Source organism: Anabrus simplex, chromosome 1 (assembly GCF_040414725.1).
Source record: "Anabrus simplex isolate iqAnaSimp1 chromosome 1, ASM4041472v1, whole genome shotgun sequence".
Classification (NCBI taxonomy): Eukaryota; Metazoa; Arthropoda; class Insecta; order Orthoptera; family Tettigoniidae; genus Anabrus; species Anabrus simplex.
Window position 1 is genome coordinate 243519276 of NC_090265.1, and position 23179 is coordinate 243542454.

Here is a 23179-nt window from a genome sequence, read left to right on the forward strand (position 1 = left end):
TGCACTTGGTCAGAGCCCATGACCGGGTGGCTAAAAGATTCAACCAAGGAAGGAGAAACGTCGCACTGGATGTGGGAGACCTGGTCGTAGTGAAAATGTTTCCCATAAGCTCGGCGGCAAACCAGATCACGGCCAAGCTGTGTTATAAATGGTAGGATCCCAAGAGAATAGTGAGATTCCTGGGACCGGTAATGGTAGAATTAGAAGATCTTGTTAATAAGAGATTATCCAAAGCACATATATCATTAGTAAAGCCTTACATCAACGGTGCACGTAACACCCTATGTATAGTGCATAACATTTTAGTAGCAACTTGATTGTTCTGTTTGTCATAATTGCCCTTATTCTAAAGCCCTTTTCTCTTTCAGGGAATAATGAATAAATACAAGAGAAAGAAGGAATATCGGTATTACTGAGTGAAGATGAGACGGAATAAATTTTGATTTCCTTAAGTACGTGAAGGCGTTATTCAAATCATATTGGTTTCCCTTGGATGCCTGACTCCTACACCTGAATATACAGAATTAATTGTTTAAAAAAGAATATAGACTGATTGATTCAGCGTGACGCCCTTTCTTCTTAAGAAAATACAGACCTCGGGTCAAGGTGGACTTCATTTTATTGTGAATTGTTGTAAATAGCCTTTGAAATTGTGTGTATTTTTGTGTATGTTCGTAGCGATAGTTAGATTGTAAGTATGTAGTAGTGCGCGCACTTTTAAAATTAAGATATTAGGCCTCGTTTTAAAATGGGTCCCCCTTGTCTGATCAAGAAGAAGGGACACATTTTAAAAGAGGGCAGTGGGATGCTGAGCCATGCCTAATGGCATGTTCATAAATGTGACGTTTTTTCAATGTGTAAATGGCTTCCTATGGCCTCAATTCGAATAGCTTATGTGTTTCTGACAATGTACTAGAGAGGGCAGCACTGTGTAATATAAACACGTAAGATCGTTCCTTTTGCGAGACGAGAAGTATTATCTCCTTTATGGGTATCTTTGCTTTGTTTATGGGAGATGAATTAACAATGGAGCTCACACAGAGCAGAGCTGCAGTCCTATCTTATAAATGGGTGTTTACCTTGCTCATAGTAACATGCATCTTATTATTTTGATTATTCATATCGCAGGTACGTTAAATCTTGTTTAACTTTGGTTTTGCGGTTCTTACTAGTACTATTCGGCCTGTTGATTATGGCTGATCGATATGCGTCTTTCGCCCCAAATGGCACAAATGAGACGTGTGTCTGTTAGTATGTTTGTGACTATGGCATGATGATAACCGAGTCTCTAATTGATTCCATTTATGTGCACTGCATAGTATGGTATTTCGCCATCAAATATATCTGTGCTCCCCGTGTCGACTGAAAGCCCCATTCTCGTCGTACGGGGCACGTGACATGGTGGTTTTGAGTACGGGATTCTTCCTATCTTGTTGTTATATTGTTTGCATCGTGCAAACTGCTGTCTGGTGTACGAGAGACGTGCAGTTCGTGACCAGGTGAGTCACCCTATATGGATTGGTGTTGGACTTTTTGGAGCGACCGCTCGTATTGCCTGCCGTACTAGCATATGTGTGGGAGTTCGGGAGTGTGTGCGTGAGTGAGGGGAGTGGAAAGATGATGCACCGGTCAGTTCTATTTTCGTTTTTAATTTAGTTTCTGTACCTTATTTTTGTTCTCGGTACAGTATTACTTATTTTGTCTTGGTCTCTGTCTCGGAAGCTTGCTTGCCCGTGAGGCAGCCATGTTTGTTTACTTTCTTTCTTGTGGGCGATGCGCGTGCCTGGGTTTCCTCCTTTGATTTTAATACACTTCTTTGGTGCAGAGACATTCCTCTCTCTCTCTCTGGCGTGATATTGTCTTTCATATTTGTTTTACCTGCCTTTTCTTCTCCATGATGAGGAGAGGTTTTTTCGTAGAGATATGGCTATTGTTGTTGTGTGGATAATGAGCAAAAAGAATATATATGCTTCAAAGAAGTCAATCTCGTAAAAAGAACGACCTGACTGGGCCGTGTGAGCTGTATTAATACATGCACATGATGTAACGAGGTTATATTTGAGGTGGCAAGCTTGTGATAATAGTTATCTGTATCTTGGAGCCGCGCTCACGCTATAATGGTTTGACATCCATTGAACGAGGTATGCTTATGTTACAATCCTTTTCCCTTTTTAAGTTATTGACATCACTATTTTGCTTATCTGTTTCAACTTTACTTTATCAATAAACCCCCATTTAAGTTTTATTCGGATTTTATTGCTGTAGTATTAGAATGATATCCTCATTCATCAATAATGAGGGACGTTTTCAGCTCAAGGCTGTGTTCTCCTGGCCTTTCCTAGTCGTGGTCCATGCCTCATTTTTCCCCTACGTGCGTATCATTTTACGTCTCACGTCATCAGTAGGGAAGGGGGTGGTGCAACCTGAAGGTGATTATAGAGAGCCTTCCGGAATTCCACGGGCGACTGGAGGAGAACCAGATTAGCTTCGTCGAGGAATCAGTCAACCTATTAGGGGGGACTAATTTACCAGAGGGCATCTTCGTGCAACTCATCACAACGCTACTTGGTGGAACAACTTGAAGGTATTAAATCTAAACTGGATGGACTTCAGGAATTCCTCGCTAGGTTTAATTCCAAAGGGGTGAAGAGTATTTACAATTTTTGTATTTATTATCCACACAATTCAATACATAAAATGTTTATTGTCCTAAAGGGACATTACAATATAAACGTTAATTGGGCATGTTTCGCTCGCTTTATCGAGCATCTTCAGCCATTAATAATGGCGTAGTTCTCAATTAACGAAAACACAACGGAAAAATACCGCAAGTTTAACCTTTTAACTTATACTATTTTCATATGAACATTGAAACTTTGATAAATACAGTAACAGTGTTTGGAAAAAAATCAAGAACCAAACAGGAATTAGCCAACTCTTACAATTTAATTGGCATATTTACTATGACTTGGACATCAATATTATGTTATTAATGTCTAGTCCATTAATGATACATTTTAATTGTCAAGTTCTCTTGTTTACTTTTTAAGTAGTGACAACATTTTATCAATATTATGTAATTAATGTCTAGTCCATTACTGAGGCATTTTAATTGTCAACTTGGACATCAATATTATGTTATTAATGTCTAGTCCATTAATGATACATTTTAATTGTCAAGTTCTCTTGTTTACTTTTTAAGTAGTGACAACATTTTATCAATATTATGTAATTAATGTCGAGTCCATTACTGAGGCATTTTAATTGTCAATTTTTCTTGTTTACTTGTTAAGTGTGATGACATTTTAATTGTCAATTTTTCTTGTTTGCTTTATTAAGTGTGATGACATTTTATTGTGTAAAACCTTTTTAATGTGCCAATTTATTGTAAATAGGACTTAATGAATGACTTAACCTTGAGACAATCTTAAAAAATATGGCTGAAGATGCTCGATACAGCGAGCGAAACATGTCCCAATTAACGTTTGTATTGTAATGTTCCTTTAGGACAATAAGCATTTTATGTATTGAATTGTGTGGATAATAAATACAAGAATATTGTAAATACTAGTAGAAAGTTCAATACGGATAAAAAACATGAAATTGGTCTTATGCAACAGGGGTGAAGAGCTCCGTGGAAAGGAAGCTGTTGACTGAGGCACAACCCTCTGGCATGAGAGCTCGTGCCTTCATCCTACAGAAATACCAACTCTTCAAGCATCTGCATCTGGAAGGGAGCAAAAACGAAATCTTACCAGATATCACAGAGCTACTCCACAAAAAGATTCAGCCCCAATAGAAAGTATCACAACCCGGATCCTGTGATGATCTATGCAGAATCATCACCCAGCTGGAGGAGGAACATAAGAGCAAAGCTATGGAAGAGCCCAGTGCACTTACGAAGTGCTACCACTGTGGAAGAGCAGGACACCTGAAGAACAAGTGCCCAGCACTGACACCGGAAAACTAGGTCCGGCCCATTCTGGATTGAGGGAGGATGGGACCGGGAACGGGAATGCGCCTCAAGAACTGACAGATAAGCAACCCTGGTCAAGTAGGAGAGGGACTGGTCAGACAGTGGGTAGAATAGGCCAACCCCACCCAGCTATCATCTTAAGGATTGGCAACAAGAATTTTTCAGCCATACTCAACAGCCAAGCAAGCCATTCATTCGCCAATGGGTCTGTCGCCAGACTACTACCGTCTATGAAGTCTCACCACCTCGGAAGGGTAATGGGTGCAGCGGACGGGGTAACCTATTCCGTCCAAAGACAGACTAACCTAATCGCTAAATGCATGAACATGCCTATATTAATTGATGTTACAGTGATGCAGAACCTGATACCAGACATCATATTAGGTCGTGACTTTCTGGTGGAATACAAGGTGATCCTAGACTATGCAGCTCATGAAGTCTTTTTGGGAAAAGACAGACGTCTGAGGGTCGCCTGGCACGATGGAAATCTCCGGACTCACCAGGATACAGAAACTGACATAAACCCGACAGATATCCAGTTAACACATCTTCGACCGAGTGAAGAAGAGGAGCTGGGACACACCTTGGAGGTCTTTCCGGAAGTTATCACCAATAAAATAGGATGGACTAGCACAATAACTCACACCATTGAATATAGCTCTTCCTCACCTATCAAACAACGTTCATATCCAATCAGCCCGGATAAACGCAACTTCGACATCCAGAAGATTCACAAGATGGAAGGGCAAGGTCTCATTGAACCCTCTACATCCTGTTGCGCTTCACCTATCGTCCTACCGAAGAAGAAGAAGAAGAAGAAGAAGAAGAAGAAGAAGAAGAAGAAGAAGAAGAAGAAGAAGAAGAAGAAGAAGAAGAAGGGGGAGTATCAACTATGTGTGGACTTCCGCAGGCTGAACGAGAAGACCGTTAGTGATGCCTAACCCTGTGCCTGACCTGAAATACTCGCTGAAACAAGTAAGTGGGTCTAGGATTTTCAGCATGCTGGATCTCAACTCCGGATACTGGCAAGTGGAGGTCGAGGAAAGTTCTAGACCACTAACAGCTTTCATGACACCTAGAGGATTGTACCAGTTTGCAGTAATGCCCTTTGGATTGCAGAATGCTCCTGCCACCTTCATGCGACTGATGGATAAGGTATTGTCAGGATATGTTGGAGATCTTTGCCAAGTGTATCTCGACGACATTCTAATTCACAGCAAGAACTTTCAGGAACACCTTGTACATCTGAGGCAAGTGCTGAAATGACTCAAGATTCATGGACCGACTTCCAACTGGAAGTGCCACTTCGCCCAGTCCCGCACATAATATCTTTGCCATGTCCTAACCTCTGAAGGCTTAGAAAGGCAACCGGAGAAGAATCAAGCTATCGAAGAAGCTGAACGCCTGCGGACCAAGCGACAAGTACGTCAGTTCCTTGGCTTGTGTGGATGGTATAGCAGCTTTGTGCCACACTTTGAAGAGAAGGCGATACCACTCACCGATCTACTCCATAACAACTGCCCGTTCTGATGGACCAGCAGGGAAGAAGCAGCATTCCAAGGCTGGGATATGCAATGCTCACGATCTAGCCCATCCCGACCCTCAACGGAAGATGTGCCTGCAGACAGGCGCCAGCAATTCTGGCTTAGGAGCAGTGTTATTCCAGGAGAGGAGTGACAGCGGAAGGGACATAATCGAGCATGCCAGCAAGAAGCTATCTCCCACCGAACAACGCTACTGCACTGCCGAGAAGGAAGCCTTAGCTGTTGTGTGGGCCATGGGCAAATTCAGAGGCTACTTGGAGGGATGGAAGTTCCAGCTCTACACTGATAACGCCACTTTCAAATGGTTGACCTCGGTCTCTGGCTCAAAATATAAATTGATGCGATGGGCCCTGTTAATCACAAAATTTTATTTTGATGCATGTCACGTTCCAGGACCAACGAATATAGGAGCAGACAGCTTATCTAGGCACCCGGCAATGGAGCCTGAATCTAGGAGTGCCATTGTCAAGAGGGAGTTCCCATAAAAATTTGAGAGTGAACCTAAGGAACCTGTCCCTATGACTATCAAGAAGGAACTTGATCTAGGAGTGATCAAACAGTGGCAGGAACAAGATAAACCCTGTAGGACCATGACGCAGTGGATTAGGAAACAGAACACCGATAGTTGAATTGTCCCGAGGGAATTCAAGATGTGCTACAAGAACTTCCGGGTTAACGGAGGACTCTTGATGTACAGGTCACACCTGTCCGACACAACTGCAGTTGTGGTGATCCCCAAACAGCAAACGACGGACATTCTCGAGAAGTTCCACGACAGCACGGAAGTCGGAACCCCAGGAAGCGAAGAGACATATCAGTCCATCCAACGAAGATTCTTCTGGCTCAACATGCGGAAAGACATCCTGGACTACGTGAAGGGGTGCTACATCTGTGCCTGCACCAAGGCAAGCAATACAAAGGTAGATTCCAGCCAATGAGGAAGACAGCCACAACGCCCATGGGACGTCATAGCCCCGGACTTGATAGGTCCTTACCCTAGAACACCACGGGGAAAACCAGGACCTCTAGTAATCACTGACCTCTTCACAGGATGGATTGAGGCCTTTCCGATACCTGAAGCCACGACAAGACGCATCACCAGCCTGCTACAAGATGTGTTCAGTCACTACGGTTATCCACAGTGCATTCTCTCAGACAACGGGAGTCAGTTCACATTGAGGAAGTGGCAGCAAATGATGACGGAATGGGGTGTGGAGCACTGGACCACTCCTATCTACAACTCAAGGGCAAATCCAACGGCCCAGGAGCTGAAAAGGATGCTACGAGTCCACCTGATAAAAAAAGAACATCGACTGTGGGACCGTCAGATACCGCAGTCACTCTTTGCCTTGCAACGATGCATCAACCGTATCACCGGCTTTTCCCCAGCAGAGTCATTTCTTGGTCAGCAGCTGTACGGCACTGGGGATTGGGAGATTTGTCCACCATCCACTTCAGGTCAAGATGCAGCTCGCCCGAGAAGAGATCCATTACCCAGGCCAAGGCTCAAGTTGTCGAAGAGATGCAAATCTTCCTACCAGGCCAACAAGTACTGCGAGGTATCCACTCAATCAGTAATAAGATTGGAGGGTTTCACGCAGGTCTCGCACCTAAGTGGGTTTGTCCCATCAAGGTGGATAAAAGGCTGGGCCAAGGAGTCTACTTACTGAAGACCAACACTCCTGTCAAGGTCGACGCATCGGAGTTGCGGCAAGTCAGCCAACTGCTGCGCACACAGAGTAAGCCTGGAGGAGAGGCTACTTATGATACAGCACCACCTGGTCATCATAGGGAGAACACATCAACTATCATTGTGGAAGAGGCTGGCAACGAGGCAACCCCGACCCCCGACACGGCACATGCTGGTCAAGAGGACGAGGAGAGCACATCCAGTTACATCGAGGAAGAAAGAAGATACAATCTACGTCCAAGGCAAAGTCGACGAGTGTGACAAAGTGTGGAAATTGTTTCAAGTTATGGGGGGGGGGGGATATTGATGCAAGTGCGATATCAGGTATAACTTGAAAACAATATTCTCTCACCGATGGATAACTATCACAAATATCGAGGTCGAGTAAGTATTATCATTATTATTTTACGAGTATGGTTATTATTATTATTATTATTATTTATTATTTATTATTATTATTACTACTTGTATGTATAGCTATGAAGTGTACATCCCTCTAGTATTAGTATTGTTATTGCATAGTTGAATGATCGTATTGTGTGTGAGGTTATGTCATTAAGTATTCGTATTATTATTATTTACGTAGTCGAATGATTATATTGTGTGTGAGGTTATGTCATGAACATGTGTTGTACACAGACATTGATATCAGTTCCGTTAATGTAAATACCTTACAGGTAATATTAAAATTTATTCTTACCTGTATATGTAATTTTAATCCATAATTGTGAAACACGCAGTAACTTCCAGAATGGTATAGACACTATCTTTATGTATCGGGCACTCTAGAATGGTCAAGAAGGTAGTTTTTTGTAACGTGTCTTTCCACAAGTCTGACCAGACACGTATATAAGGGGACGATCTTGACAGTAAACGTTAGTTGTGATTTGGAAGTTATTGGAAGAGAGTTATTGTTTAGTAGCACGTGGCTGACATGCCGAGCCAGGAAGTCTCCATGTTGAATTGATTGGCAGTCATCTGTTTTCAACTGTGTTTCAAAGTGTAACCTCTGTGGTATTCGGTGTCAGTTGTCAACTGTTTAAAGATGGCAGCTTTGTTGATATCCTACAAGCGAAGTGTTTTTGTTTTGTGATACGTGATTAAAGGTTATGTGTGTATTAATTTGTAAATATATGTAAATAAAAGTATTGTACCAACCGACAGCATCTCGTATGTGTCTGTGTGGCTACGTTAGCAAGACCAACTGTCAGCAATGATGGTGCTGAAGAGAAGAGTACCAAAACATAAAAAATATCTAAGAAAAGATAATCACAGCCCTTACATAAATGTATCTTGGCACAGTACCACCATTGTCTTCAGTTGGCTTTGTTTTCTCGTTGTCAAAGTGTAATATTAGCTGGTTTTTAAGTGTTCCTTAGTGTTGTGTATAGCGATATATTAATATACGTGGCTTCAGTCTCTGCACCACCAAGAAGGCAGTGTGTGAACAACCCGAACAGTTTGTTATATGGTTCATACTTATTACGGAGGCAGAAACATACTACACCCTTCATTAAGAACGTGCACCTTGTATATTTCAAAGTTAAGCTTGGAGATCAAAACAGGAAGTGGGTGCCGCATACTATATGAAAAACTTGTATTGAAGGACTAATGCAGTGGTTTAGTGGAAAACAGAAATCCACACCATTTGGAATTCCCATGATTTGGCATAAACCAAATATCATTATGATGATTGCTGCTTCTGCCTGTGCAATGTATCGGGGTACAACAGTCCACATATTCCCGTTCCAGTGACACCAAAGTAACAAGAGGATGTGGAGCAATCAAGCTCATCTAAGTCTACAGAACGTTTTTAAGTGGATGAATATTCTCCCCACTCACTCAAAAAACAAAACACAGCTTTTTACTCGAGCAGAGCTGAATGATGTTGGATGGGACTTCGGTATTACCAAGGAAAAGAGTGAGATTACGGGATCGAGAGTGAAAGAAAAGAAAATGCTGGCACCAGGAGTGGTCTTCAGTTGGTACAGGAACGAAGAAGAATAATTCTGTAAGTTTTTCAAACTGGACAGGTAGTTTATTGCTGTGACAGATTTAATTTTTCAGTTTGGTGGTGAAAATTATGATAGTAATGATAAGTGTTTATTTATCAATGCATCAAAGGGAAGCCTGGAAGCAGCATTACTACAAAGAAGTGAATTTCCTTCGATTCCTGTTGGGTATTCTGTTTTTGCCAAAGAAACTTAACGAAAATTTTCAGTTGATTCTAAAAAAATTAACCAGGAACATCAGTGGCTATTGTGTGGAGATCTAAGGTAACCGCTATCTTGCTAGGCCAGCAAGCAGGTTACACAAAATTTCCTTAGCTTTTTGTCTCGTTGGGATAGTAGAAGTAGAGATAAACATTGCTTTACAAAAGAAAATATTTATAAAATCCTCCTATCAATACAATTCAAGTCATCTGTTAGATGAAGCAAAGTCTATACATGTTTCAGCCTAATCTCAAGGCCATCTTCAGTAGTAAAACAATGATTACATAATATACAAACAAATTAAAAAACGTAATGATGTGAAGTGACAGTGATCATGATTAGTGAGTTAAAAACACATTGAGGTGCAAAGTCCTCTCGTCTAATAGATCTTGCTGACTGTTAAATAAAACACTATGCTGAGGAGTGTAGTGAGACCGTCAATACTACGAATAAAACGTGTAACATCTGTAATGAGAAAAAAGGAATATATGAGTGGTACATCATTTTTAACCTGTTCTTCATCCACTCATATATTCCTTTTTTCTCATTACAGATGTTACACGTTTTATTCGTAGTATTGACGGTCTCACTACACTCCTCAGCATAGTGTTTTATTTAACAGTCAGCAAGATCTATTAGACGAGAGGACTTTGCACCTCAATGTGTTTTTAACTCACTAATCATGATCACCGTCACTTCACATCATTACGTTTTTTAATTTGTTTGTATATTATGTAATCATTGTTTTACTACTGAAGATGGCCTTGAGATTAGGCTGAAACATGTATAGACTTTGCTTCATCTAACAGATGACTTGAATTGTATTGATAGGAGGATTTTATAAATATTTTCTTTTGTAAAGTGATAACCGTCAATACGGAATGAGATTCATAACTTGCAAAGATAAACATTGAACGAAAGAGTGGTCTAAGAGGAAAATTTAACTCCTGGAGAGAAAAATGTACTTTATGCTAGTATTCGATGGACCGCAGATTAGGTTCCTTGTGAAGGTCACTGCATTTTTGGGAACTATGAATGATGCCGCATTTCAGGTATGTGGTTGTTTTTTGGTTTTTTTTTTCAGAGAAGTAATCAATACATGTTTGGGAAACGTGAAAGACATGAACTATACGACAAATGGTAAAAATATGTTGAAACAATTTCAAGCACTTGGCTGCAACATGAGATTAAAATTCCATTTCTTGAACAATCCTCTGGGCTGTTTCTCTGACAATTTGGGAGCACAAAGTGATGAGCAGGAAGAATGATTCTACCAACAAATAAAGGAAATGGAAAGAAGATACCAGGGACGGTAGAATGTAGCGATGTTGGCTGACTACAGCTGGTGCTTGAAGAGGGAAATTAAGCAACACGACTATAAACATCAGTCAACACAACGCTAAGAAAAAGAGTTCTCTTCAAGTGCTGCTTTGTGAACGCATGTAGGCAGCCTGTTTTATGTTGTACAAGGTTTTTTTTCTATTTTACAGTGTATTTTATTAGGTAAAAACTTTTATGACATTAGTTTTGTATACTGTAAAAAACTGGACTCCGGCACTGAATCCAGTGTATTAAAATTATTTACATACAGTTATTAAAATCTCAGACCTATGAAAGTTTTATTTTGCTGGCAAGTCATTTATGGTCTCATATTAAATCATTTATTTGCAGATTGTTATCAAAATTGATATTAAAGAAAATGATGCGGCGGCTATAGTGAAAAATCTGTAAGTGATATGAAAAAGCAGAAAGCAGATTTGGAATCAGCATGAGTTTTATTAATGTTCATTTATAGATTTTGGGAGGGGGAGAGAGAGAGAGAGAGAGACAAGTCTTTAAGGGGTGTCAAAATTTAGTGATATGTGATCAAAATCAGATATTAAAAGAAATTATGAGGCTACTGTGAAAAATCCTTACGTGATACAGATATATGGAAAGCAGATTTGAACCTGTCACACCTAAGAAAGATCACCTATTAAACCTTTTAAGTTTCCCGGAGGAAAAATATATTATCATGCATGCTAGTGTTATTTGATCCTGTAATCATTACGAGGAGAATTCCTCAAGGCAGTATTACTGGACCTTTGTTTTCTTATATATGTAAATCATATGAGTAAAAAAGAACTGGAATCCGAGATAAGGCCTTTTGCAGATGATTATATTATATAGTGGAATAAATAATACAAGATTCTGAGCAACTGTTAAAAGACCTGGACAATGTTGTGAGATAGACGACATGCAATTGTTAAGATTCTAAATGGGATGAAAAGTCAGGGTGTGAGTTTCACAAAGAAGAAAAGTCCTCCAGTTTTAATTACTGCTTTGATGAGGTACACGTTTCTCATGAGAATCACTAAGTACCTATACATTAACATTAGGAAATATCTCTGTGGGGTAGTAATGAAAACAGGATTGTAAATAGAGTTTACAGATCTCTTCACGTGGTTTTGAGGGAATTTACAGGTTTTAATACACTCCGCACACTGCACATGAAGATTCAACAGAGGGTGATGCTCTTTTATTTCTCTTTTCTGCTTAGTTCACGAGATTGCCAATAGGAGCGTATTTACATGCAACAAACTGTTACCAACTAGTATGAAACTGTTATGAAAGGGGGTCTGGGGGCTTAAGAACCCAGGTTAGGAGACAGAGATTGGTCTGGATTTGCAATGATAGGCTACAGCTACTAAATTACATTTCTCCTTGCCATGCAGGCAATATGTGCCACGGTCATAGAAAAAAAAGCCTCTCAAAGGGAGTGTAGCCACTGCTCTGATGACAGAGATTGGCCTGAATTTGCAAAGATACGGTAGGTTACAGCCACTAACAGAACCTCTAGGCCTACTTGTATTTTTATTCTGTACAGGTTGGTAACAGAAGCTATGAGTTATGAATTCTAGCAACAACGTCATGTCGACCAATTGCAATGCTGGTAGCTGGTCGACTAATGGACAATGACTCATTAAATGTTTCTTTTTGGGGTGGGCAGGTGGTTCACTGGCATTCGTAACGAACACATCTCCCTTCTAAAAGCACTTTAAGATAAGATTCATATATATTTACTCGCAAAGTTAAGTTTATGCATTATATGCTGGAGCGTGTTAACTACGGCGCTAGTACTAGTACTTTCATGGAACACACCCACAAAAATTCACTGGTAATTTGTAAGTATGGAGTACAGTAAAGTACCACTGTAGAAAATTATTTTATGGAACAGAAACTCTGGTATTTGTACTAGTTACTACAGAATTTACTTGTAATGTACAAGACCATACTTCTGTGGAATAGGCCCCAGGACTACTTGATTCGAAAACTGGAAAATATCCAAAGACAAGCAACTCTACAGGACTACTTGATTCGAAAACTGGAAAATGTTCAAAGACAAGCAACTCTATATTTGTGTTGGGTGATTTTCAATAAAAGAGTAGCATTACCAAAATGCTGCAAAGTTTGGACTGGGAAAACTTGGGAGTGAGGAGACAAGCTGCTTGACTAAGAAGTACTTACGTTCCGAGCTGTCGGTGGAGAGATGGCGTAGAACGACATTAGTAGATGAATAAGTTTGATTGATGTTTTTAAAAGTAGGAAAGATCACAATATGAGGATACGAGACGTGCTTTCTAAGTAAGGGCCGTTTTGTTGTAGACTAGTAGTTCGTGAGCGTGTCGCAACGAGTGCATGCGCCGTGTGCTGGCATGCCTCGGGAACAACGGTGCTCAGCTGCAGCTCTGTTGCTAACCTGTACGGTTCTATTCTGTGCTTGCTCAAAGGTTCAAGATTATCGACTCGCCTGCACCGTGAGTGGTTCGATCAGTGATGCGGTTTTTGTCGGCAAGGAACCTGTCTGCTGCTGACATTCACCGACAGATTTTTGAAGTGTACGGTGCTAATGCTATGAGTGAAGGCAAAGTGCGTAAGTGGGTACGAGACTTCAAAGATGGCCGAGACAACGTCCATGATGAGGCCCGCTCTGGTCGCCCATCTCTGATCACAGACGATTTGGTGGCTTCAGTTGAAGCAAAGATTGACGCTTCACATTAACAGCTCTCTCAAACGTCTTTCCCTACAGCCGTGAACTCTTGGTTATCGGAACAGGTGACAAGATTCTATGAAGAGGGTATTCAAAACTTAGTTGTATAAGTGTTTAAAGAAACTTCGTGGCTATGTTGAAAAATAGACTAATGTATGTAGAATCTGCAAATAAATGTGATGTTTGAACATTGTCTCATATCTGAAACTCAAGAGAACAAATTGGGGCAAATATTTGTTTGTAGGAAGACAAGTTCGGGATTGGAACAATTTACCAAGGAAGATGTTTTAATAATTTTCCAAATTATTTAAGAAAAGACTAGGAAAACAACTTGTTGTTTAAAAGGGCCTAACATCTAAGTCATCGGCCCAGGGTAAACAATTGATAGGGAATCTGTCACCTGGGTGACTACCCTAAATGCACATCAATGGTGACCGAGTGATTGACAATGGGCTGGATTGTTAGGTCTGGCTAGTGGCTAGTGTGTTTGGGGGTGCCAACCCTGAGACTAGGGTGGCAAAGGAGCTAACAGGCCTCTAGCATCCCCTGGAGTCTTGCTAAAATGTAGCAAAAGGGGGGCACAGTGCCAAAGTAAGGTTACGGGTGCATGCTATAACAATTTGAAACTGCACAGTTTTCTTAGTTTCAACAAAGCTTGCAGCCTTTTCGGCACACATGATGCAAGCTCTATCAGACAATAGAAAACTTGTCCTCAAGACAGCTGACCCAAGCCGGCCAATAGCAATGCAGAAAATGGTCTCAAATCTCACATTTACAGTTTCAGTTTTTATTATTCTATAGGACATCTATAGGTTCAACAAGGTGCACAAGGTTCCACCTGACAGTTGTAGTTAATGTTGGCACCACTACAAAAAATAATTGAAGAACATCACCTGTTAAATAGAACGACCAATCCACTACCATTTATGTCAGATACAGTTATGCATTTTATACATATTAGTTCGTATTTAATACCGTATAGTGGGTACAACCTTTTATTTACTTACAAAACATGAGCATTTTAAAAAAAACTCATGTTTTAATCAAGCTGCAAAATAAAGATGAACTATTTTCATTTGGTTGTTGTTGGCAATATGGCTAATATAGTTGTGCCATTTATAACTACCTTGACTTCCGTATTGAAGTGTTGTCATTTGTCTGCCGTTACTAGCACGTGGTCAGGTGTGATTCGCGCGTTGAGAAAAGTGGTGTTCTCTTTGTAAGATAATTGTGAAGTTTTTCTGTATCTAGTGCAGTGTGATGTCACGGAAATGACAACATAGCGATGAATCACTAAGTAATAATCCTTGGCACCGAAGAGTGCCCCTTAATAATCTGGCATGTGAAGTAGTGTGGAGAACTTGCAAGTTTTACAAGAGGGAGAGGGAATTTGTAGGCTTGCATGGTCGTCCCTCTGTCCTGCAGATCAAGTTGTGAAACGTACAAATCAAACTTAGGGCTTTCAAAGCGTACTATTATTCAGAAAGGGATTCACCTCCAGGAACTGACGGAAAAAGGGACTGGGAAACCTTGCAGGAGCGGAAACGCAGCTTATAGTGGGGACTTGTTTCCTAGCACTCCGGGAAAGAAATGAATTAAGCCATTTCCTGTAAAAGGAATTTCTTTCCATGCTGATGCAATATGGAGAAATGTGTACGATTATTACAGCAGGAAAGAATACCCTGTCATGACAAAATTACTAGTCCCCCTTAGGCAGGAAAATCTTTTCTCTGGAGGAAAAGTCACACATCGTGATGGCTAGGAGTAATTGTCTGAATAAACCTGTTGGTAAGGATCACTGCGATGTAATATGGTTGGACGAGACATGGGTGAATGCTGAGGAGTGCCTTGCTAAATCTTGAACTGATGACAGTACTAAAAGCTCCAGTAATCAACCGACCAGGAGGGGTGCCAGATTAATAATTTTGCACGCAGGTTCATCCAGTGGTTTTGTGGAATGTGGTCTTCTAATTTTCCGATCGAAAACAACAGGTGATTATCACGAAGCTATGGACCATCTTAACCTTTTAGCTTGGTTTAAGAAGCTCCTGTAGCAGCTCAAAGGCCCTTCTATCGTTATGGAAAATACACCTTACCACTCCGTAATAATGGACAAGATCCCTACTCCAAGCGCCCATAAAAAACTGTTCGTGGAACGGCTGCAGGCAAGAAATATCCCAGCGCATATAATAATTTAAATTAATTTTGCACAATGTGCATAATTAGAGGACATACTCTTAAGCATTTTTACAGAATTTTGTCAGAGATATTTCTCTGCGCTTACATGTTATTACGTGATATCTGTCACATGGGTTATCACAAAATTTGCACACGCATAGTTCATCCGGTTGGTGGTAGATGTCTCTCGTACAGATACCGTGGTGAAAACCATGAACAGCAAAACGCGTCATGAAGTGTCTCAATGCGTAATTGGCTTTTATCCAATTCTCTGTTGACCATAGCATCTGTAGCGTAAAATTCAGGAAATATTTATTCTCTTTTTCCTTGCAGTTCACAGAGTAGACTCTGGTATGCTTCTGTTGATGGCAGGCATAGGTCGTATCTTAAATCCTCAATGTAGAAGGATTCTCTGGCGAGAACATATGCCAGACGTGAGGGTGTATACTTTGAAATACACAAGGCCTTCTTCAGGAATCTTGCATATGGATATGACTAAATTAGCCTTAGGGGCCTATATACACTGGTGAAGCAAAACAAACCGGTTTCACCGACGTATGTACTCGATGAGGTAGCGAAAGACCAAGGACACGAGGTTGTTAGGTTGCCACCGAACCACTGTCACGTCAACCCTATTGAGTTGGTATGGAGTGAAGTGAAACATTATGTCCGCACCAATAACAAGTCCTTCACAATTACTGAAGTGGAAAGACTGTTCTGGGAGGATATTGCTCGAATGGATGAGGCTTCGTGGAGGAAGAAAGTTAGCCATGTCGCAACATTAATTAACTCGGCAATAGCAATAGACGGCATCATCAATGACTGTCAGGAGTTGAACTGCCTGGACGACGATGACGACAATGAAGCCGGCGGTAGTGATAGCAGTGATCTGGAGGGCATAGAGCCTCTACCAATGTGAATAAGGGAAGAAGAATAAGGTTTCTGAATTTTCGTAAATTTAATAGATTTTACTCAAAAAAATTTGTTAGCACCAGTGTATATTATTGTAATATTTATTGGTTATTTAAAGTGAGATTCTTGTCCGCCGATTTCTTCTGTATTTTCTAACATCACGATAAGAACTTCATAGTAAATTAATGTGATGATTTATTTTATTGTAAACTTAATCAGTGTTGAAAAGTGCAATTGTTGTTGGTAGATTTCATTTGTATTGTACGCCATCGCAGTGGCATTAAAAACATTTCTCCCGTTTCTAAAACCTCACGTGTTGTGCAAACAGCTGATGTTATGACGGCAACATTGCTTTGTGTACCATTGCAGTGTGACCAACATTTTGCGCAGCTGTCATGTGCAACCTTACAGCGGCCCAGCTATAAGGGCGGGTTGGTGGGTCCCTGACATACATAAAGGAAGGATCTCTCCTCTACGTTCCTTCAGGTATTGTTTCAAGTCATTTTTGTATGCTTTTACACCCACGAAGGGTCACTGGAAATACCACCACATATAACAATATATGTGTGACTCTGTTGCAATAAATAATTACTGTTACCTGTCCACAGAGACATCAAAAGCTCATATAGCACAAAGCACCGAAGAAAAAATATGTTAGGGAAAGCAAGTCAGGAGTATTGTTAGAATATAAGGCTATTTCTAATCATACAAAACTTTGAATGCTTTAAATAGGCTACTTTTCTTCAAATTCTATCCTCGATAACATTTCTCTTAAATGTGATGACAGTCTTTGGATGTTTATTGGGAATATAAAGTGTTTAGGTTAGTGAACTGGTGATCGGGAAGTGGCCTAAACCTACAGGAAAGATCAAGAACCTCTCAAAGACTTGTATATCAACTAAAGCTGTCAAAATGCATACTGAGAAACAATCAACTCTTTGCTCGAAAGAAAGGGACTTAATTAAAATGATAACGCTGTCAACATAAAGTGAGGCAGAACTTCACGTTCTGATAAAGGCCAATGCAATTTGGCTGAAAGCTCTGCTTTATTATTAAATAAATATATTATATATATAGTGGCCTTAATCCAGTTCATTTATTTCTTTATGTTAATACAATGAGCCACGAAAACCTACGTTCATTAATTGATAACGCTGTTCCTGATTAAAACAGATAGGTTGTTTTATATTCCAAACAGCCTACCTCTCTGCAAATGTTTGATGGCTTCATCATAGTTGTCCATTTCTAAAAGAGCCTGGCCAAGGAAAAAATGGCCTTTGACTAAGTTAGCATCCATATCAAGTGCTCTTCGACAATCTTGACACGACTGCTCCCATCGCTTCATTTTCAGATGACACAGAGCCCTATTTGTGAAATACGTCGGCATAGTTGGATTTTTTATCTGAAACAGTGCACAATATCACCATAAATACATCTGGAAGATATCTTACTGTTCCATCTATTATACCTACATCAGAAACCAGACAAAATACCCAATCCAGGGACATTACTCAAGAACAAACTCCTGCCAATATCTCACGTAAAATATGTAACGCAAAGAATACAATCGCACATACTATAGCTTTTGTGTAACAGTTCACAGCATCTTCATATTTTCTTAAGTTGAACAATCTATTTCCTTGGTCCTTCAGCTCTTTGTCCGTGAGGTTCGCAGTCGAATACATGTACTTACTCATGTTCAAAAATTATACAACAATAAAACACTAAAAATGTGATCTATTACGTTTGGGTTACTTGTGTTTCAGAAAGTAATGTACAGCACCACAGCACTAAAAGCGCAAAAACACTACACATCCCATCCTCACGCGATTAGCACTGCCGCCATATTTGCTATGATTGCTACCGATTGCTACTGTTTGCTACGACCATTAGGATCATCAAGCACATGCGCATTGCGTTTAACCCAATGGTGCAGCTCCTCTTTGGTGCAGCTGATGGAGCCTTACGAATATTCAGCATTGAACTAAAATGCTTAATTTTATTGTAATTCAATATTTGTCTTTCATGCTCGAGTACGTGGGGTTCTATTTCAGGTACCATCGAAAGTTACGTCTTCTTTGGCTTTGCTATTACCAACAAATGTCTGTCCTTTTCCGAGACTTCGTTCTTGTTTTCTTATTCCTCGTACCGGTATTTTCTAGAATTCCGTAACGTCGTAAATTTGCACCTTAGTATTTCAGTTATTTTGGATTTGCTTGACTCATATTCTCTTTGGCTTGACTCGTTGCAGATGTATAAATAGAAATCAACCCTTTAAAGTGACTAGCGAAACCTGAGCCACGAAATGGCAAATAAACATAATTATATTACTCTTATGCTAAGCGCAATTGAGAGCAATAGTTGATATTAAAAATGATTCTCGGTGATCATGTTCATCTAAGCCTTCTTAGATTATTTTGATACATATTCAGATGTAGGCACTCGTGGAGTTTATTTATTTATCATATAGTTAATTACGTACTTCACAATAATATGGAAATTATATAAGTTAGCCTATTCAGCACGGACGTCGTATGAATCGGAGGTACTAGTAGCTACAGTTCTTCGAGTTCTACAGCTTACTACACTACAGATTGTATTGGTCTTCCCCAACCCTTCACCTTCAGGAGCATTCAGGAGTGCTTAACCCGCGAGTGGTCGCTATGTGAGATTTTCTCTCGCATTATTTTGTACTGTGAGTTTGCTTCTCAGAGAAGCAAGAGATGTGACTGTTCTCTTTTCTAGCTGAGTTTATAACTGTTGTGAGTAAGGCGATTCACATTTGAAGGGTAAGCATCCCCTCCTCTAGTCGGAAAAAAAGATGCGTACGAGTTCGAGCGCGCTGTGTGAGAGGTTCTCTCATCGCGCAACCAGTGACTTTGGTGTTACGTTGAAGTCGAGATGGAAACTTTCTCCTGTTGTAGGCGTTAATATTTGACTTCAGTCGTGCGCGTAACGTTCTCCATTTGCAATTACTGATAAACGAGTCTTCAAAAATTAGTATGAGTCGAGGAAGAATGCTGGAAAATAAACGCTGTTACAAACTCCTCTTGCCTTTGTATTGCGACTGTCAGAAAGTTCTATATTAATAACAATGTTATTGGTTTTTCTTCCCAATAACTACTTTTTACCGTTTTCGCAGATGCCGAAGTGCCGAAATTTTGTCCCACAAGAGTTCTTTTATATGCCAGTAAAGCTACGGCTGACAGATCTGAGCACCTTCGAATACCACCGGACTAAGCCAGGATCGAACCTGCCAACTTGGGTTCAGAGAGCCAGCGCCTTAACCATCTGAGCCATTCAGCCCGGCACTCTTGTGAATATTACGTACTTAAATGTGACTGAAGTAATGACTAATTTCCATTCAGGAGTAATTTTTTTCTGTAATATACTGATAATCCGTTTTTTAATCTAAACTGTATAAAGCAGTCTTTACTTCTCATTTCTGTAATTCGTTTCACTGTTATGCCCTGCAAAATTATAGAAGATATATTTATTTTAAATGAAGTTTAATGTGAGAGAAAGTCTCACGCGTGACCACTCGTGTTACAATTCGGCTAGCGACCACTCGCGGGTTAATGGCGTCAACAGGACATCTGCTTGTGTCTTGTATTCCGTATACACCAGGTTATTCACCTTCATGTATCCTTTCCGTCCTCCTGTAGTCTAGTCTGACTACCTACTGTATTCTCTCCCAGATCTTCTTAAGGCTTTTGAACTCTGTTAACTGAGAACCTTTTTGGAAAGTCCTCGCTCTGATTGGATATCAAAACAAATTCATTCAGATACTGAGACTGTTGCATGATGGCATCTTTGCAATGATTCTTTCCAGTAACGGTCCTGGGAATCGTTTCTGCATCACAACTAGAGACAAACTGGGCTGTGTAATTGCCTTATTGTTATTCTCAGTATTTGTCAGAACTATACCCCAGCTTGTAAATACTAAACTGTCATTGGGTATAGCCTACAACTTGTGTACAGATCTGACGGAAATTTGTTTGTTAATATTAACAGACTGCAAGCTAAGTCTAAAGTGTCCTCAGTGCCAGTGGCAATGTTATTTTAGTTAACTAAGAGAAGGATCTGCAAACTATCCTAAATAATTTTAATCAAGCTTATGGAATACTAGCTGATGTACCCGTGCTTCGCTACGGGATTCTCAGAAAGACTGACGTTGTGGTTTTCTTAACTGAAATCAACATACATCATTACAAAAACGTAAGTATGAATGTAGCGATTAAAAGCAATGCTATCATATAAAATACTGGATCAAATGGAAAGCCGCACGTTTTATCACTTTTAACAAACAGTGCTGCTGTTAGATTGCGGTGCCAATCTAATAGCCCAAAGTTCCAGAGCTGGGATGACCAGGCCGCAGATTGCCATGAACACTCATCTGCCATTATTCCGCTAAATATGCACACTGTTCGTTCCAATCAGTGCCTCAGAGTAGGGATTGAATAGCCCGAATGCTATGATGATCCAGTGTGTTACGTACCAGTAGTATCAGAAAATTTATAAACCAGGGGAATGGCATGCTAAAGAAGAAAGTTATCTAACTCCCCAGCTACTTCCCATCAATACTCTGGCAGGCTGTTACACTCTGTACGACTGGGCAAGTTGACTGTGTGGTTAGCGGTGCGCAGCTGTGAGCTTGCATCCGAGAGATAGTGGATTCGAACCCCATTGTCGGCAGCGCTGAAGATGGTATTCCGTGGTTTCCCACTTTCACACCAATCAAATGCTGGGCCTGTACCTTAATTAAGACCTAAGGCACTCCTAGCCCTTTCCTATCCCATCGTCGCCATAAAACCTATCTATGTCGGTGCGACGTAAATCAAATAAAAAATACTCTGTACGCAGCAGTAGTCCTATCTACCGGAGATGAGGGGCAACAGAAGACACAAAGCACATCACGACAAACAATGGCCAATGTAATGTTATTGTTGATCAATGTTAGGAGCTTTCTATATTGTAGGCCTTCATGTTTAGTTTTCTTTCGACTCTGTGATTTGTAAAATATTTTATACCGTAAACTGTAGTTTCTTATTCTCCGACTTATATAGCGATTTTCATTAAATACTGTTTACCCATTTTCTCGTTACTCGGCGCTGATATGGACTTAGTAACAAAAATTCAAATTCATGAATATGTTTGTGATCATAGCCAGTACGGTAACAATGTATAAGACATGAATAATAGGAAATTTAATACTATATAACCTTAGTTGTGTAACATTCATCGATCACACCTCTAATAAGAAATATTTGAGAATTACATTTTAGGCCTTCGCCTAAACTACCATTTCACTCAGCGTGAATAAAATAATTTACAGCCTAGACTATAGCGACTTATTTCCTGACTTTGCATACCGATTTTCATCAAGATGGGACTACTAATAACAACAATATTTGAGAATTAAATTTTAGGCCTTCCCCTAAACTACCCTTTTTCTCAGCATGAATACAATTATTGATAGCCTAGATTGTAGGAAATTATTCCCCAACTTTGCATACCCATTTTCTTTAAAATACGACCACTAATAACATAAATAGTTGAGAATTCAATTTTAGGCCTTCCCCTAAACTACCATTTCACTCAGCCTGAGTAAAATGATTTATAGCCTAGATTGTAGAGACTCATCCTCCGACTTCACATACCGATTTTCATTAGACCACTAATAACATAAATAGTTGAGAATTTAATTTTAGGCCTTCCCCTAAACTACCATTTCACTCAGCGTGAATAAAATGATCTATAGCCTAGATTGTAGAGGCTCATCCCCTGACTTCACATACCGATTTTCATTAAATTCTCTTCAACCGTTTTCTCGTGATGCTTGTACATACATACAGACAGACAGACAGAAATTACGGAAAAGTAAAAAGTGCATTTTCTTGTTACTATGGACATGACCGATACAGAAATACCATTATTTTCAAATTCTGAGCAATGTACAGACAAAACTCTTATTTTATATATATAGATAGATAGATTGGTCTAGAAACTAATCCTTTACCAGCCTGTGCCAAATTCTAATAAGAATATTCCAAATATCATGATCAATGATCAGACTCTGCAGAATATAAAACATTTTTCTTATCTTGGTAGCCACCTTTCAACTTGTGCAAATACTGATGCAGATATTCAATATCGTTTAAGATGTACTAGTGCCAGTTTAGGCCATCTCCTAAAAAGAGTCTTTGATATTCATGCTACAGGGTCTTTTTTATGGCCTGCTCCGTGTGTCAGGAGAACACGCACAAAAGGCGATAGCACGGCCGGGTGACTCATTTGCCGAGAGATATATTGCTTCATGATCGGCTAAGATGATCTAATGCAATACGGTAGTGATAACCATTGCTTCACACACAGCCATAGTTCAGTTCATCTGCGGCATTGGTAGCGTGTTCAATGTGTTCGCTTTAAAATAGCATAGTTTCTGTAGGAATACTAATCGTGTGTTTAACTTTTTTTTTTTATCAATCAATCAATCAATCAATACTGATCTGCATTTAGGGCAGTCGCCCAGGTGGCAAATTCCCTATCTGTTGCTTTCCTAGCCTTTTCCTAAAAGATTTCAAAGAAAGTGGAAATTTATTGAACATCTCCCTTGGTAAGTTATTCCAATCCCTA

At 40.0% G+C, this 23179-nt stretch overlaps 1 protein-coding gene across 1 annotated transcript in view; it reads right to left on the reverse strand.

Annotated features, from left to right (window-relative positions):
• The window catches only part of STUB1 (STIP1 homology and U-box containing protein 1), a 223738-nt gene extending 205314 nt beyond the window's left edge, over positions 1 to 18424 (reverse strand). The window contains exons 1-2 of the mRNA XM_067141521.2: positions 18121 to 18424; positions 17747 to 17945 (exon numbers count right to left, since the gene is read on the reverse strand). Coding sequence (XP_066997622.1) covers positions 17747 to 17945; positions 18121 to 18240 — 319 coding nt within the window. The 5' untranslated portion in view covers positions 18241 to 18424. The remainder of the gene's footprint in view (positions 1 to 17746; positions 17946 to 18120) is intronic.
• Between the last annotated feature and the right edge of the window lie 4755 nt (positions 18425 to 23179).